Source organism: Sphaerodactylus townsendi, linkage group LG04 (assembly GCF_021028975.2).
Source record: "Sphaerodactylus townsendi isolate TG3544 linkage group LG04, MPM_Stown_v2.3, whole genome shotgun sequence".
Lineage (NCBI taxonomy): Eukaryota > Metazoa > Chordata > Lepidosauria > Squamata > Sphaerodactylidae > Sphaerodactylus > Sphaerodactylus townsendi.
The window spans coordinates 7,225,197-7,241,537 of record NC_059428.1 but is presented as its reverse complement, the minus strand read 5'-3'; the positions used below and the strand labels follow the sequence as shown (position 1 = coordinate 7,241,537).

Sequence of the window (16,341 nt, the reverse complement as noted above, 5' to 3'; positions counted from 1 at the left end):
TCTTTGGGTCGCTCTCTCAAAGGGCTGCTCTCCTTTGCAGAATCAAGCCAGAAGATGGGATGGACTTTGGGATTTCCCTCCTGTTCTACGGCCTCTATTACGGTGTACTCGAGCGGGACTTTGCCGAAATGTGTGCCGACTACATGGCGTCCACGATTGGGGTAAGGGGCAAGGCGGGGGGGGGGGGGGTTGGGCTGCTTGTAGTTTTCTGTTGAACATCCTCAATAGAAAGGATGGCCACGAGGAATTGCATTCGGAGAACAATCTGCTTAAGGAGTGGAGAGTCAGTCTGTCCTGGGCCGAGAGATTCCCTCGAAATCTCTCTCCAGAAATTTTGTTCACCGCCCTGAGCCCTTCGGGGGAGGGCGGTTTATAAATATAATAAATATAATAAATATAATAAATATAATAATAATAATAATAATAATAATAATAATAATAATAATAATAATAATAATAATAATAATAATAATAATAATAATAATGATGATGATGATGATGATGATGTCCACATGCTGCAGAAAGCAGCACTTCTAGGAACTGCACATATTCTACGCAAATATCTCTAATATCCTAGGTCCTTGGGAAGGACTCGATATTCAGAGATGAATTCCAGACACTTGTGCTGTGTAGTAGTAGTAGTAGGAGGAGCAGGAGGAGGAGCAGGAGGAGGAATAACAATAACAACTGAGGTGCAGCGGTGGTCCCAAGCTCAGGCAGAACCCAAAAGGGGCAGGCAGGATTGGACCCTGGGAGCAATACTGCAGATTCCACAGACGGCATTTCTCACATTTTTATCCCATTCCACGGGAGATTCCTAACCGGACCTGAAGAGCGAAGTCTCTCGATGACCAAACTTTCCATATGCCATCGAGCTTCTGAGCTGCCGGGAAAAGAATTGGGACTGGGCAGGCCTTTCTTCTGCCCCACGTTCAGAGCCCCTCTGGCCAGGGTCAGCTCACCTCCAGCCGACGCACACTTGTCGAACTGCATAACTCCAGTGTGCCAACTTTACCTCTCTTGCCCCATGGCACTAGTCCAGGGGTCAGCAACCTTTAGCACCCAAAGAGCCATTTGATCCCGCCTCCCCAAGCCCCGCCCCCGCCCCGGCCTCCCCAAGCCCTGCTTTCAGCCAAGCGGGTGGGATAGACAGCGGCGGCGATGCCAACGACGGCAAGTTGTACTTGGGACACGGCGAGCGTGCCTCCCTCCCCATCCCCTGCTTCCTTCCTCCCTCTGGCATCCTTTCCTCTCCTTCCCAGGCGCCAGACGAGGGGAGGAGGGGAAAGGACGCCAGAGGGAGGAAGGAAAGAAGGAAGGAGGGGGTGGGGGAAGGAGGCGTGCTCACCACGTCCCAAGCGCAACTTGCCGTCGTTGGTGTCGCCGCTGCGGAGCCGCAGTACGAGGACAAAAGAGCCGCATGCGGCTCCGGAGCCGCAGGTTGCTGACCCCTGCACTAGTCAATCCAGCAGACCTCTGCAGGCTGCAGTGTCTGTCCCGTTCTGTCCTCTGGGCTGAGAGCGGGACTTCTAGCCCCAAAAGATTCACAACTTAAATAGGTATGTGTAACTATAGTATGTGCAAGTTCGCTGGATCATAAAATCATAGAGTTGGAAGGAGCCACACAGGCCATCTCATCCAACTCCTTCTTAAGGCAGGATTGGCCTAGAGCCGTGGTGGCGAGCCTTTGGCACTCCAGATGTTCATGGACTACAATTCCCATCAGCCCCTGCCAGCATGGCCGATTACCCTGGAAGATTAAAATGGCCCCACCCCCAGGTTTTAAATATTAGATATGTTACTTGTAATGATTTATCTGATTAGTTATCTAATAATTCATGAATGGTTAACGATAACCTGAAGATACAGGAGCAATTGGCCACGCTGGCAGGGGCTGATGGGAATTGTAGTCCATAACATCTGGAGTGCCAAAGGCTCGCCACCGCTGGCCTAGAGCGTCCCCACAAGTATTCATTTAACTGTTAAGTGAAATGCTGTTAAGTCAGTTCCCAGTTAAGGAAAATTAAAGACCTTCAAATTTCCTACCCTGCACAGTCTTGCTTGGGTCTTGCAAACTTAGGGCCGCGGCTTCCGTCCATCTCAGGTTGGGTCTTCCTATTTTTGCCATGCCTTTGGCTTTTCCTATTGTTACTGTGTTTCCCACTGCGAGTAGCAGAGAGCTGGACTAGATGGACTCTGGTCTGATCCAGCTGGCTTGTTCTTATGTTCTTGTGTTCCCATTGACTTCTCATAATGCTACCAAAGTACGATAGCCTCAGCGTAGTCATTTTCGCTCCTGTATCTTCAGGTTATCATTAACCATTCATGAATTATTAGATAACTAATCCGATAAATCATTACAACAAGTAGCATATCTAATATTTACAACCCCGGGGGTGGGGCCATTTTAATCTTCCAGGGTAATTCCACATCTGACCTGTGAGTGGCAGTCTTCAAACAGGGAAGCTTCAAGTGGAAAGTTCAATGTGAGAATGCTGGACTGGAGTTCATTCACAGATTCAGACGGTCCCCTCCCCAACGGCTGAATAGAGACATAGGATTCCTCTGTTATTGTGTTCATGTGCCATCAAGTCACAGCCAGCTTACGACAATCTTGTATAATAAATTTTTATTGACGTTTCGGATAGTATATTTACAATAAACAAACTGTATGGTTTACATTGGTAAAAACATACAAAGACAAACTAGAGGACAAACCAGGACAAATCAGACAAAACATATGTACCAACATAAAAGACCAATAGCGGTCTCGTTGACCTGACTATTAGTCTCTATAATGGGTGTATATCCTTGTAGAGTTTACTAGGCAAGAGATGTTCAGAGGTGGTTTCCCCTCACCTGCCTCTGTGTAGAGACTCTAGATCTCTTTGGTGGTGTACTGATTTTATTATTTATTTGTTCGTTTTATTAGGTTTCAATACTGCCCCTTCCCTTTTGGGCTCAGGGGGGTTTACAACAGGCCATTTTTGACAATATTGTTCCAGGATCAATAGACACAATAAAATCAGCAGATTAAAACCATACAGTATATCAGGGGTGTCAGACTCGCGGCCCTGCAGATGTTCATGAACTACAATTCCCATCAATCCCTCCCAACATGAGCATTGGCTACACTGGCAAGGGCTGATGGGAATTGTAGTTCATGAACATCTGGAGGGCCGTGAGTTTGACACCTGTGCAGTATATCATCGAAGGTTCTCACAGCCGACATCACTGGGGTGTTGTGGGGTTTCCGGACTGTATGGCCGTGTTCCAGTAGCATTCTCTCCTGACGTTTCACCTGCATCTGTGGCTTGGCATCTTCAGAGGATCCTCGGAAGATGCCAGCCACAGATGCAGGCGAAACATCAGGAGAAAATGCTGCTGGAACAGGGCCGAACAGCCCTTATCTTATCAATTAATAAATTTCAGGTAAGCTGCAGGAGAGGTTCTCGTGGATTCTGATTCTCTCTTTCTTTTTGTGCTGTTTACATATACCTTGTACAGTTTTACAGTGCATCAGGCATGCCAACGAAACACCTCTCGGACAGCGTCTGTGCCGTGTGCGGCCAACAGATCTTTGTTGACGTCAATGAAGAAGGGATCATCGAGAACACATACAGACTGTCTTGCAATCATGTGTATCCTTTAGGTGGGGGGGTTACATTCTCAAAGGCCCTCTGGAAGTTCTGGTTATGCTTGGGGTGATTCACTGTTTTGTCGCGGCACCGGCGAGTGGGCATCGTGTGTTGGTGTTGGTGATCCAAGATGTATAGAAGAGGAGGAGGAGGAGTTTGGATTTATATCCCCCCTTTCTCTCCTGCAGGAGACTCAAAGGGGCTGACAATCTCCTTGCCCTTCCCCCCCTCACAACAAACACCCTGTGAGGTGGGTGGGGCTGAGAGAGCTCCGAAAAGCTGTGACTAGCCCAGGGGTCGGGAACCCGTGGCTCCCGAGCCGCAAGCGGCTCTTCGCTGCTTCTTGTGCGGCTGCCGGCGTGGCGTCCCCTTCCCGGGCAAGCCCGGGCAGAAATTAAAGGCAGCAAGGCAAGCAGGTGAGGTGGTACAACAGAGTGGTGAGGGGCAGCGGTGGAGTGGGGAAGTGAACGAGCAAGTGGCTGAGGCGGCGGCCCGGAGTAGAAGGTGAGTGGAGTGGGGGGGGGGGGGGAGGCGGGGGAGCGGGCAGGCGGGTGGGAAAGCGGGTGGGAGCAGGCGGGGGAGCGAGCTGGGGGGGCAGGCGAGCAGGGGGCGGGTGGGTGAGCGAGCCAAATGACTCTTTGAGTGGAAACTAGCCCAAGGTCACCCAGCTGGCGTGTGTGGGAGTGCCCAGGCTAATCTGAATTCCCCAGAGAAGCCTCCACAGCTCAGGCAGCAGAGCTGGGAATCAAACCCGGTTCCTCCAGATTAGATACACGAGCTCTTAACCTCCTACGCCACTGCTAGATCTGAGTCAAGCAACACCTCACAGACCAAGGAAATTTTTAGAGTGTGAGCTTTCAAGAGTCGAAGCTGCCTTTGTCAGGTTTTCAGGAGCTTCGACTCTCAGAAGCTCCTGCCCCGACAATCTCGTAGTCTGTCAGGTGCTGCTGGGCTCAAACCTCACTGTTCTGCTGCAGACCGAGATGGCTGCCCTCTGAGTGCCTTCAAGAAGGAAATCCGTTTCCACGTCATTCACCGTGAGGAATCCTAGAGTTGGAAGAGACCCCCGAGGGCCATCCAGTCCAACCCCCTGCCATGCAGGAACACACAATCCAAGCACTCTTGACAGATGGCCATCCAGCCTCTCTTTAAAAACCTTCAAAGCAGGAGACTCCACCACCCTCCGAGGCAGGGAATTCCACTGTCCAACAGCCCTGACAGTCAGGAAGTTCTTCCTAATGTTTAGGTAGAATCTCTCTTCCTGCACCTTGAACCCATGACTCCTGGTCCTCGTCTCTGGAGCAGCAGAAAACAATCTTGCTCCCTCACCAACGTGACATCTGTTCAGATATCTGAACATGGCTATTACGTCACCTCTCAGCCTTCTCTTCACCAAACTAAACATGCCCTGCTCCCTAACTCTGCACTCCCACACACGCCAGCTGGGTTAGTCACAGTTCTTCGGAGCTCTTTCAGTCCCACCCACCTCACAGGGTGTTTGTTGTGAAGGGGGAAGGGCAAGGAGATTGTAAGCCCCTTTGAGTCTCCTACAGGAGAGAAGGGAGGCGGGATATAAATCCAAACTCTTCTTCTCTTCATAGAGCATGGATTCCAGACCTTTGACCATTTTGGTTGTCCTCTGGACTCGTTCCAACTTGTCAGTGTCCTTCTTAAATTGCGATGCCCAGAACTGAACACAGTATTCCCGGTGAGGTCTAACCAGTGCAGAATAGAGAAGTACAATTACATCCCTCAATCTAGACACTATACTCCTATTTACAACCCAGAATCGCATTGGCCTTCTTGGCTACCGCATCACAGTGCTGGCTCATGTTCAGTTTGACGTCTAGTAAGACTCCCAGATCCCTGCACATTAAGAGGCAGTATGCTTCCAAATAAACAACTAGCAAAGGCCGTCCTCACCACACCCTCCTTGCGAGGTTCTCTGACCTATCTGGTTTGCAGCTGTTGAAATGGGATTCTGAGCCAGGATGGGAGATTCCCTGATCCTGCAATGCAGTTCTTACATCAGGCATCAGAGCTTCCCACATCCCCATCAGGGGACCCTGGACACTTGTGTTCTCCGGGGCAAGTTCACTGCCAGGCGTGCTCAGCAAAGCAGAAAAGTGCTGATTGGCTGTGACTAGGACTTCCCTGATTGGTGGGGGGAACAGGAAGGCCTTTGTATTGTTGTGAGGATCCAGGAACTTCGACTGTCTTTGCCCCCCGCCCCCCCCCGCCCCCCTCCGAGTAGTGTGTCTCTGAGCAGGGGAGTCAAATTCCAAAACAGCATCTCCTTGCAGGTAGAAACAGGAAGCGCCCGACAGCCCTGTGACTACGTTTGCACTTTTCACAAAAACTACAATTCTGTGATGCAGCCCTGCACGTGGGTGTGTGGCTTTGTGCACGCTCCCCGGGTGCAGCATGAGTCACGGCTCGGGTGACACTTCTGCTCCTAGCCTTGAGCGGCTGCGTCATACCCGTGGTGAACCTCATTGCTTCCGATCGTCTTGCCTCTCTCATGCGTCTGACGGTGCATCCGGAGCAAGAGTGCAAGCTGAGCAGTTCTATGCAGAGGTGGGGGGCGGGGAAAGCGGGCCACGGTGTCTTGTCCTAGAAATCTGCTGCTGGGCCCTGTGAAGTCGTGGTTTAGAGCAGGTGGATTCTAACCTGGAGATCCAGGTTCGATTCCCCACTCCTCCACCTTGCAGAGGCTTATCTGGAGAACCAGATGTGTTTCTGCACTCCTACATTCCCGCTGGGTGACCTTTGGCCAGTCACAGTTCTCTCAGAACTCTCTCAGCCCCACCTGCCTCACAAGGTGTCTGTTGTGGGGAGAGGAGGGGAAAGGAGCTTTTAGGCCACCTTGAGTCTTCTTACAGGAGGGAAAGGAGGGGTATAAATCCAAACTCTTCTTCTTCAAACCTGTGTCTTTAGGATCCATAGTGCAGTTCACGGTGAAGAGTTCTGGGATCACCTTGTGTGGAGCACTGAACATACATAGCACCCAGAGGGTTTGGGGCATGTCTTTGGGGCAAGTGTTTCCTAATAAAAGGAAACACTTCTTCACGCAACGTGTGAGTGGTGTTTGGAATATGCTGCCCCAGGAGGTGGTGATGGCCACTCACCTGGATAGCTTTAAAAGGGGCTTGGACAGATTTATGGAGGAGAAGTCGATCTCTGGCTGCCAATCTTGATCCTCCTTGATCTCAGATTGCAAATGCCTTAGCAGACCAGGTGCTCGGGAGCAGCAGCAGCAGAAGGCCATTGCTTTCACCTCCTGCACGTGAGCTCCCAAAGGCACCTGGTGGGCCACTGCGAGTAGAAGAGAGCTGGACTAGATGGACTCTGGTCTGATCCAGCTGGCTCTTTCTTATGTCTTAGCCCAGAAAGCCTCCCTGCCATTTTGGGAGCTACAGTGGGTTTCCGATGAGCTTGGCAACTGGAGCTGAAGCCCAGGTGTTGATGCTGCGCAGAGAAATCTGGGAGGCGGAGTGACCACCTGTGTGAGAGGTGTCTGTGGGCATCTTTGAAATTCTGCAGCAACCGCCAATATGTAAATGACAGCCATCAGCAAATCCAAATAACTCAGGGCCCCAGTGGTCATGAGCAGCACTCACGGAGCCAAAATGGAACAGCCCGTGATTGAATTTTTAGCCACTCATAGAGAGACGTTCTGCTAGGAAGAACGGGTCTCTTCTACAATCGTGCCGAAGAGTGTTGTCATCCCAAGAGACTGCAGGCATTGGTATAAACACCCACGCCGAGGAGGCGGCTTCACTGTGTAACCTCCACAAAATGGGTGTGGAACCAAGGGGTTCATCCTTGGATTAGTAGGACTTTTTATGCTTCGTTTTTGGATCACAATCTGAAGATCTTTAGTCGTCTTTCATCTTTTGCTGCATGCACTAATACACATTACTGGGGCGTTGTGGGGTTTCCAGGCTGTACAGTCGTGTTCCAGTAGCATTTTCTCCTGACGTTTTGCCTGCAGGTGAAGTGTCAGGAGAAAATGCTACTGGAACACGACCACACAGCCCGGAAACCCCACTACACCCCAGTGATTCTGGCCACGAAAGCCTTTGACAATACAATACACATTATGTTCGTATGTGTGGCTCTGTGAGCGTGGCTCATGTGTATCGGAGCCTTGAGGTAGCCTTTGTTTTGATTGGCTGACACCTTTGAAATGCTGACACAGCAGGGTAGGCGCGGGCACAAAATGGCTGCCCCAGAAGGCAGAGCCCCCCCCCCCCCAATGGCTGCTCCAGCTGATTTTTAGCTGCACAGCAAAGATCTGTGTGGTAGAGGCGGCTGCTAAAGCCGTGTTTTTAAAAACCTGCCGTCAATCAGAATGCCGGTGGCCAATCAGAATCCTTGCTGGGCAAGAGCTCACCTGCCCCGGTTAACTTTCTAAAAACGCTTGGCTGGTACCCCTGTAACCAGGATAAGGAAAAATAAGTCTGACTAAAGAATAAAACTCTGAATATGTTAAGTACTGAAAACGAAATTTGAAGAAAGCTTCTCTGTATCCTGTAATAGCCTTTGGATAAATTGCTGAGAACTTCTTGCCGTGCAGTTGGTTGGAAAAGGGACATAAATTCATGAAGTGTGTGAAGAGGGGGGGGCGGGCGTGGTTTGAAGCCAGGAGGATAAAAGTTTTTGGCAGGGAAGACAGACTCTTTTTAATGCATTGTCGAAGGCTTTCACGGCCGGAATCGCTGGGGTGCTGTGTGGTTTCCGGGCTGTATGGCCGTGTTCTAGCAGCATTCTCTCCTGATGTTTCGCCTGCATCTGTGGCTGGCATCTTCAGAGGATCTGATGCCAGCCACAGATGCAGGTGAAAAGTCAGGAGAGAATGCTGCTAGAACACGGCCATACAGCCCAGAAACCACACAGCACCCCACAGACTCTTTTGCCTCCCGACATAACTCACAACGGTTCTCAAGTACCCAGGAAGGCCAAATGGCTGATAGAGAGAAATGTGTGGGAAAAGTCTTGTTTGTTAAAACTGTCAAAAGAAAGAAGGGATACTTTCCGGTAGCTCTGACGGGCCTCGTCCTTCTCTGTCTTTGGCCATTCTGTGGGGCCTGCAACCTGCGCCTCTCCAGATGTTCATGGACTACAAATCCCATCAGCCAACTGGCCATGCTTGCAGGGGCTGATGGGATTTGTAGTCCGTGAACATCTGGAGAGCCGCAGGTTGCAGGCGCCTGTTTTAAACAACTGTTTAAATAACTTTTGTTAAACAACTTCTGTTTTAATTTATATTTGTTGAGTAACTGCTGCTTAAATTTTAATGGGTTAAGTTTTATGTTGTTTTGATTGCTGTCCTGGAGAACAGCCATACTGTGAGCCGCCTTGAGCCCTTTGGGGATGAGGCGGCCTATAAGTTTAATTAATAATAATAATAATAATCATCATCATCATCATCATCCTAGGTCCTTGGGAAGGACTCAATATTCAGAGATGAATTCCAGACACTTGTGCTGTGTTATGTGTATAATAATAATAATAATAATAATAATAATAATAATAATAATAATAATAATAATAATAATAATAATAATAATAATAATAATAATAATAATAATAAAGTGTCAAACCTTATGAACGACAGCCAGAGCAGCCAGCCCATTGGAGCTGGGAAATGAGAGGGATCGAGGGCTCTTCATGCCCTCTAATAATAATAATACCACTGCACACATTCTACGCAAATACCTCTAATATCCTAGGTCCTTGGGAAGGACTCGATATTCAGAGATGAATTCCAGACACTTGTGCTGTGTTGTTATGTGTATAATAATAATAATAATATAATAATAATAATAATAATAATAATAATAATAGTGTCAAACCTTATGAACGACAGCCAGAGCAGCCAGCCCATTGGAGCTGGGAAATGAGAGGGATCGAGGGGTCTTCATGCCCCCGCTTTTCCTCCCGCGACGGGGCAACGGTGGTGTCACCCACAAGCCCTGGTTACGCGGCAGCGTTGCTAGTGAGCTGCGTAATCGTGGTCTCAGCCAGGGAAAGGGGAACCAAAGCCACGCTCGGCAGGAACAGGGAAGCAGGCCTGGAATCAGCGCGTCTCGCTCACCCCCAGGGGACGGCTTCGTGGGGACCGTGTGGTTTGTCTGACTGGATTCTGTTCTGGGTCAGGGTTTAGTCATGGGTGGAATCCACCTTTTCCCAGCATGACTTTCACATGTTTGTATTACGAACGCATGGAAAGGTCAGCGCGGGCCCCCTGTCGCGGCCGGTCAAATTTAGTCATTTGCTTTTATAAATATCCTGCCTTTCCCCTCAGGGAAAGTGGCCGACATAATTCTCTCTCCTCTCCTATCCTCACAACTGTCCTGCCAGGGAGGTCAGGCTGAGAGGGTGTTTCTGGCCCAAAGTCACCCAGCAGGCTTCTGCCAGAGAGTGGAGATCCACTAGGAGCAGCAGTGGCGTAGGAGGTTAAGAGCTCGTGTATCTAATCTGGAGGAACCGGGTTTGATTCCCAGCTCTGCCGCCTGAGCTGTGGAGGCTTATCTGGGGAATTCAGATTAGCCTGGGCACTCCCACACACGCCAGCTGGGTGACCTTGGGCTAGTCACAGCTTCTCGGAGCTCTCTCAGCCCCACCCACCCCACAGGGTGTTTGTTGTGAGGGGGAAAGGGCAAGGAGATTGTCAGCCCCTTTGAGTCTCCTGCAGGAGAGAAAGGGGGGATATAAATCCAAACTCTTCTTCTTCTTCTTCTTGATACTAGTCCAACACTGCTCTGCACTGGCTGTGGGGCCGCATCTCTACTCATTTTGATGTTCTGATCACCTACAATAGCCAGAAAGTTGGCCAGACTTGCTGGTGGGGCCAGATCAGGGCAAGGTCCTTGTGGCCCAAATTTTTAACTTGTGATGTGGGGGGGGGGCCCTCTCTCCACTCCAGCTTCTGAACAGCCCCAAGGGAGCCAAACCCCTTTGACTGCCTTTTATATTTTTTGCATAAGGCCAGGTGCGATGTCCCGCCCCTTGACTCATGACTGACAAGCTATTCTAAGCTCTGTATTGTCGAAGGCTTTCACGGCCGGAATCACTGGGGTGTTGTGGGTTTTCCGGGCTGTATGGCCGTGTTCCAGTAGCATTTTCTCCTGACGTTTCGCCTGCATCTGTGGCTGGCCTCTTCAAAGGAGGAACAATATCTCCCCGTAGATATTTTCAATGTATTGCCGAAGGCTTTCACAGCCAGAATCACTGGAGTGTTGTGGGTTAAGAGCTCGTGTATCTAACCTGGAGGAACCGGGTTTGATTCCCAGCTCTGCCGCCTGAGCTGTGGAGGCTTATCTGGGGAATTCAGATTAGCCTGTACACTCCCTCACTCACCAGCTGGGTGACCTTGGGCTAGTCACAGCTTCTCGGAGCTCTCTCAGCCCCACCCACCTCACAGGGTGTTTGTTGTGAGGGGGGAAGGGCAAGGAGACTGTAAGCCCCTTTGAGTCTCCTACAGGAGAGAAAGGGGGGATATAAATCCAAACTCTTCTTCTTTTCCGGGTTGTATGGCCGTATTCCAGTAGCATTTTCTCCTGACGTTTCGCCTGCATCTGTGACTGGCACCTTCAGAGTTAAAGAACAACAGATGCAGGCGAAGCGTCAGGAGAAAATGCTACTGGAACACGGCCATACAGCCCGGAAAACCCGCAACACACTATTTCTAAGCTTGCTTCTAGATCCTGGCGTTGGCTGGTTTCTCTGCCCGCTCATGACTCTGTGCCCTTGCTGCGTTCCTTAACTCGCCGCCCGCCCAGCTTCCACGAGTTCTGCATCCGCGGCTGGTGCATCGTTGGGAAGAAGCAGACCTGCCCCTACTGCAAGGAGAAGGTCGACCTGAAGCGCATGTTCAGCAACCCGTATCCTTCACCGGCCGGCGTGGCCAGACCTTCGAGGACGGGTGGGGGTGGGGGGGGGGGGGGGGGGGGGGGGGGGGGTGTGGGGGGGGGGGGGGTGGGGGGGGGGGGGTTGGGGGGGGGGGGTGTGGGGGGGGGGGGGGTTGGGGGGGGGGGGGGGGGGGGGGGGGGGGGGGGGGGGGGTGGGTGGGTTGGGGGGGGTGGGGGTGGGGGGGGGGGGGGTGTGGGGGGGGGTCGGGGGTGGGGGGGGCGGGGGGTGGGGGGGGGGGGGGGTGGGGGGGCGGGGGGGGGGGGGGGGGGGGGGTTGGGGGGCCGGGGGGTGGGGGGGGGGGGGGTGTGGGGGGGGGGGGGGTTTGGGGGGGGGGGGGGTGGGGGGGGGGGGTGTTTTGGGGGGGGGGGGGTGGGGGGGGGGGGGGGTTGGGGGGGGGGGGGGTGGGGGGGGGGGGGGGTGGGGGGGGGGGGGGGTGGGGGGGGGGGGGGGTGGGGGGGGGGGGGGGTGGGGGGGGGGGGGGGTGGGGGGGGGGGGGGGTGGGGGGGGGGGGGGGTGGGGGGGGGGGGGGGTGGGGGGGGGGGGGGGTGGGGGGGGGGGGGGGTGGGGGGGGGGGGGGGTGGGGGGGGGGGGGGGTGGGGGGGGGGGGGGGTGGGGGGGGGGGGGGGTGGGGGGGGGGGGGGGTGGGGGGGGGGGGGGGTGGGGGGGGGGGGGGGTGGGGGGGGGGGGGGGTGGGGGGGGGGGGGGGTGGGGGGGGGGGGGGGTGGGGGGGGGGGGGGGTGGGGGGGGGGGGGGGTGGGGGGGGGGGGGGGTGGGGGGGGGGGGGGGTGGGGGGGGGGGGGGGTGGGGGGGGGGGGGGGTGGGGGGGGGGGGGGGTGGGGGGGGGGGGGGGTGGGGGGGGGGGGGGGTGGGGGGGGGGGGGGGTGGGGGGGGGGGGGGGTGGGGGGGGGGGGGGGTGGGGGGGGGGGGGGGTGGGGGGGGGGGGGGGTGGGGGGGGGGGGGGGTGGGGGGGGGGGGGGGTGGGGGGGGGGGGGGGTGGGGGGGGGGGGGGGTGGGGGGGGGGGGGGGTGGGGGGGGGGGGGGGTGGGGGGGGGGGGGGGTGGGGGGGGGGGGGGGTGGGGGGGGGGGGGGGTGGGGGGGGGGGGGGGTGGGGGGGGGGGGGGGTGGGGGGGGGGGGGGGTGGGGGGGGGGGGGGGTGGGGGGGGGGGGGGGTGGGGGGGGGGGGGGGTGGGGGGGGGGGGGGGTGGGGGGGGGGGGGGGTGGGGGGGGGGGGGGGTGGGGGGGGGGGGGGGTGGGGGGGGGGGGGGGTGGGGGGGGGGGGGGGTGGGGGGGGGGGGGGGTGGGGGGGGGGGGGGGTGGGGGGGGGGGGGGGTGGGGGGGGGGGGGGGTGGGGGGGGGGGGGGGTGGGGGGGGGGGGGGGTGGGGGGGGGGGGGGGTGGGGGGGGGGGGGGGTGGGGGGGGGGGGGGGTGGGGGGGGGGGGGGGTGGGGGGGGGGGGGGGTGGGGGGGGGGGGGGGTGGGGGGGGGGGGGGGTGGGGGGGGGGGGGGGTGGGGGGGGGGGGGGGTGGGGGGGGGGGGGGGTGGGGGGGGGGGGGGGTGGGGGGGGGGGGGGGTGGGGGGGGGGGGGGGTGGGGGGGGGGGGGGGTGGGGGGGGGGGGGGGTGGGGGGGGGGGGGGGTGGGGGGGGGGGGGGGTGGGGGGGGGGGGGGGTGGGGGGGGGGGGGGGTGGGGGGGGGGGGGGGTGGGGGGGGGGGGGGGTGGGGGGGGGGGGGGGTGGGGGGGGGGGGGGGTGGGGGGGGGGGGGGGTGGGGGGGGGGGGGGGTGGGGGGGGGGGGGGGTGGGGGGGGGGGGGGGTGGGGGGGGGGGGGGGTGGGGGGGGGGGGGGGTGGGGGGGGGGGGGGGTGGGGGGGGGGGGGGGTGGGGGGGGGGGGGGGTGGGGGGGGGGGGGGGTGGGGGGGGGGGGGGGTGGGGGGGGGGGGGGGTGGGGGGGGGGGGGGGTGGGGGGGGGGGGGGGTGGGGGGGGGGGGGGGTGGGGGGGGGGGGGGGTGGGGGGGGGGGGGGGTGGGGGGGGGGGGGGGTGGGGGGGGGGGGGGGTGGGGGGGGGGGGGGGTGGGGGGGGGGGGGGGTGGGGGGGGGGGGGGGTGGGGGGGGGGGGGGGTGGGGGGGGGGGGGGGTGGGGGGGGGGGGGGGTGGGGGGGGGGGGGGGTGGGGGGGGGGGGGGGTGGGGGGGGGGGGGGGTGGGGGGGGGGGGGGGTGGGGGGGGGGGGGGGTGGGGGGGGGGGGGGGTGGGGGGGGGGGGGGGTGGGGGGGGGGGGGGGTGGGGGGGGGGGGGGGTGGGGGGGGGGGGGGGTGGGGGGGGGGGGGGGTGGGGGGGGGGGGGGGTGGGGGGGGGGGGGGGTGGGGGGGGGGGGGGGTGGGGGGGGGGGGGGGTGGGGGGGGGGGGGGGTGGGGGGGGGGGGGGGTGGGGGGGGGGGGGGGTGGGGGGGGGGGGGGGTGGGGGGGGGGGGGGGTGGGGGGGGGGGGGGGTGGGGGGGGGGGGGGGTGGGGGGGGGGGGGGGTGGGGGGGGGGGGGGGTGGGGGGGGGGGGGGGTGGGGGGGGGGGGGGGTGGGGGGGGGGGGGGGTGGGGGGGGGGGGGGGTGGGGGGGGGGGGGGGTGGGGGGGGGGGGGGGTGGGGGGGGGGGGGGGTGGGGGGGGGGGGGGGTGGGGGGGGGGGGGGGTGGGGGGGGGGGGGGGTGGGGGGGGGGGGGGGTGGGGGGGGGGGGGGGTGGGGGGGGGGGGGGGTGGGGGGGGGGGGGGGTGGGGGGGGGGGGGGGTGGGGGGGGGGGGGGGTGGGGGGGGGGGGGGGTGGGGGGGGGGGGGGGTGGGGGGGGGGGGGGGTGGGGGGGGGGGGGGGTGGGGGGGGGGGGGGGTGGGGGGGGGGGGGGGTGGGGGGGGGGGGGGGTGGGGGGGGGGGGGGGTGGGGGGGGGGGGGGGTGGGGGGGGGGGGGGGTGGGGGGGGGGGGGGGTGGGGGGGGGGGGGGGTGGGGGGGGGGGGGGGTGGGGGGGGGGGGGGGTGGGGGGGGGGGGGGGTGGGGGGGGGGGGGGGTGGGGGGGGGGGGGGGTGGGGGGGGGGGGGGGTGGGGGGGGGGGGGGGTGGGGGGGGGGGGGGGTGGGGGGGGGGGGGGGTGGGGGGGGGGGGGGGTGGGGGGGGGGGGGGGTGGGGGGGGGGGGGGGTGGGGGGGGGGGGGGGTGGGGGGGGGGGGGGGTGGGGGGGGGGGGGGGTGGGGGGGGGGGGGGGTGGGGGGGGGGGGGGGTGGGGGGGGGGGGGGGTGGGGGGGGGGGGGGGTGGGGGGGGGGGGGGGTGGGGGGGGGGGGGGGTGGGGGGGGGGGGGGGTGGGGGGGGGGGGGGGTGGGGGGGGGGGGGGGTGGGGGGGGGGGGGGGTGGGGGGGGGGGGGGGTGGGGGGGGGGGGGGGTGGGGGGGGGGGGGGGTGGGGGGGGGGGGGGGTGGGGGGGGGGGGGGGTGGGGGGGGGGGGGGGTGGGGGGGGGGGGGGGTGGGGGGGGGGGGGGGTGGGGGGGGGGGGGGGTGGGGGGGGGGGGGGGTGGGGGGGGGGGGGGGTGGGGGGGGGGGGGGGTGGGGGGGGGGGGGGGTGGGGGGGGGGGGGGGTGGGGGGGGGGGGGGGTGGGGGGGGGGGGGGGTGGGGGGGGGGGGGGGTGGGGGGGGGGGGGGGTGGGGGGGGGGGGGGGTGGGGGGGGGGGGGGGTGGGGGGGGGGGGGGGTGGGGGGGGGGGGGGGTGGGGGGGGGGGGGGGTGGGGGGGGGGGGGGGTGGGGGGGGGGGGGGGTGGGGGGGGGGGGGGGTGGGGGGGGGGGGGGGTGGGGGGGGGGGGGGGTGGGGGGGGGGGGGGGTGGGGGGGGGGGGGGGTGGGGGGGGGGGGGGGTGGGGGGGGGGGGGGGTGGGGGGGGGGGGGGGTGGGGGGGGGGGGGGGTGGGGGGGGGGGGGGGTGGGGGGGGGGGGGGGTGGGGGGGGGGGGGGGTGGGGGGGGGGGGGGGTGGGGGGGGGGGGGGGTGGGGGGGGGGGGGGGTGGGGGGGGGGGGGGGTGGGGGGGGGGGGGGGTGGGGGGGGGGGGGGGTGGGGGGGGGGGGGGGTGGGGGGGGGGGGGGGTGGGGGGGGGGGGGGGTGGGGGGGGGGGGGGGTGGGGGGGGGGGGGGGTGGGGGGGGGGGGGGGTGGGGGGGGGGGGGGGTGGGGGGGGGGGGGGGTGGGGGGGGGGGGGGGTGGGGGGGGGGGGGGGTGGGGGGGGGGGGGGGTGGGGGGGGGGGGGGGTGGGGGGGGGGGGGGGTGGGGGGGGGGGGGGGTGGGGGGGGGGGGGGGTGGGGGGGGGGGGGGGTGGGGGGGGGGGGGGGTGGGGGGGGGGGGGGGTGGGGGGGGGGGGGGGTGGGGGGGGGGGGGGGTGGGGGGGGGGGGGGGTGGGGGGGGGGGGGGGTGGGGGGGGGGGGGGGTGGGGGGGGGGGGGGGTGGGGGGGGGGGGGGGTGGGGGGGGGGGGGGGTGGGGGGGGGGGGGGGTGGGGGGGGGGGGGGGTGGGGGGGGGGGGGGGTGGGGGGGGGGGGGGGTGGGGGGGGGGGGGGGTGGGGGGGGGGGGGGGTGGGGGGGGGGGGGGGTGGGGGGGGGGGGGGGTGGGGGGGGGGGGGGGTGGGGGGGGGGGGGGGTGGGGGGGGGGGGGGGTGGGGGGGGGGGGGGGTGGGGGGGGGGGGGGGTGGGGGGGGGGGGGGGTGGGGGGGGGGGGGGGTGGGGGGGGGGGGGGGTGGGGGGGGGGGGGGGTGGGGGGGGGGGGGGGTGGGGGGGGGGGGGGG

The 16,341-nt window shown here is 62.9% G+C and overlaps 1 protein-coding gene across 1 annotated transcript in view; it reads left to right on the top strand.

Moving 5' to 3' along the window:
* RNF121 (ring finger protein 121) overlaps positions 1–16,341 on the top strand; it is a 42,391-nt gene that overhangs the window by 23,673 nt on the left and 2,377 nt on the right. Inside the window, exons 6-8 of the mRNA XM_048493974.1 lie at positions 41–161; positions 3,508–3,641; positions 11,426–11,568. Coding sequence (XP_048349931.1) covers positions 41–161; positions 3,508–3,641; positions 11,426–11,568 — 398 coding nt within the window. The remainder of the gene's footprint in view (positions 1–40; positions 162–3,507; positions 3,642–11,425; positions 11,569–16,341) is intronic.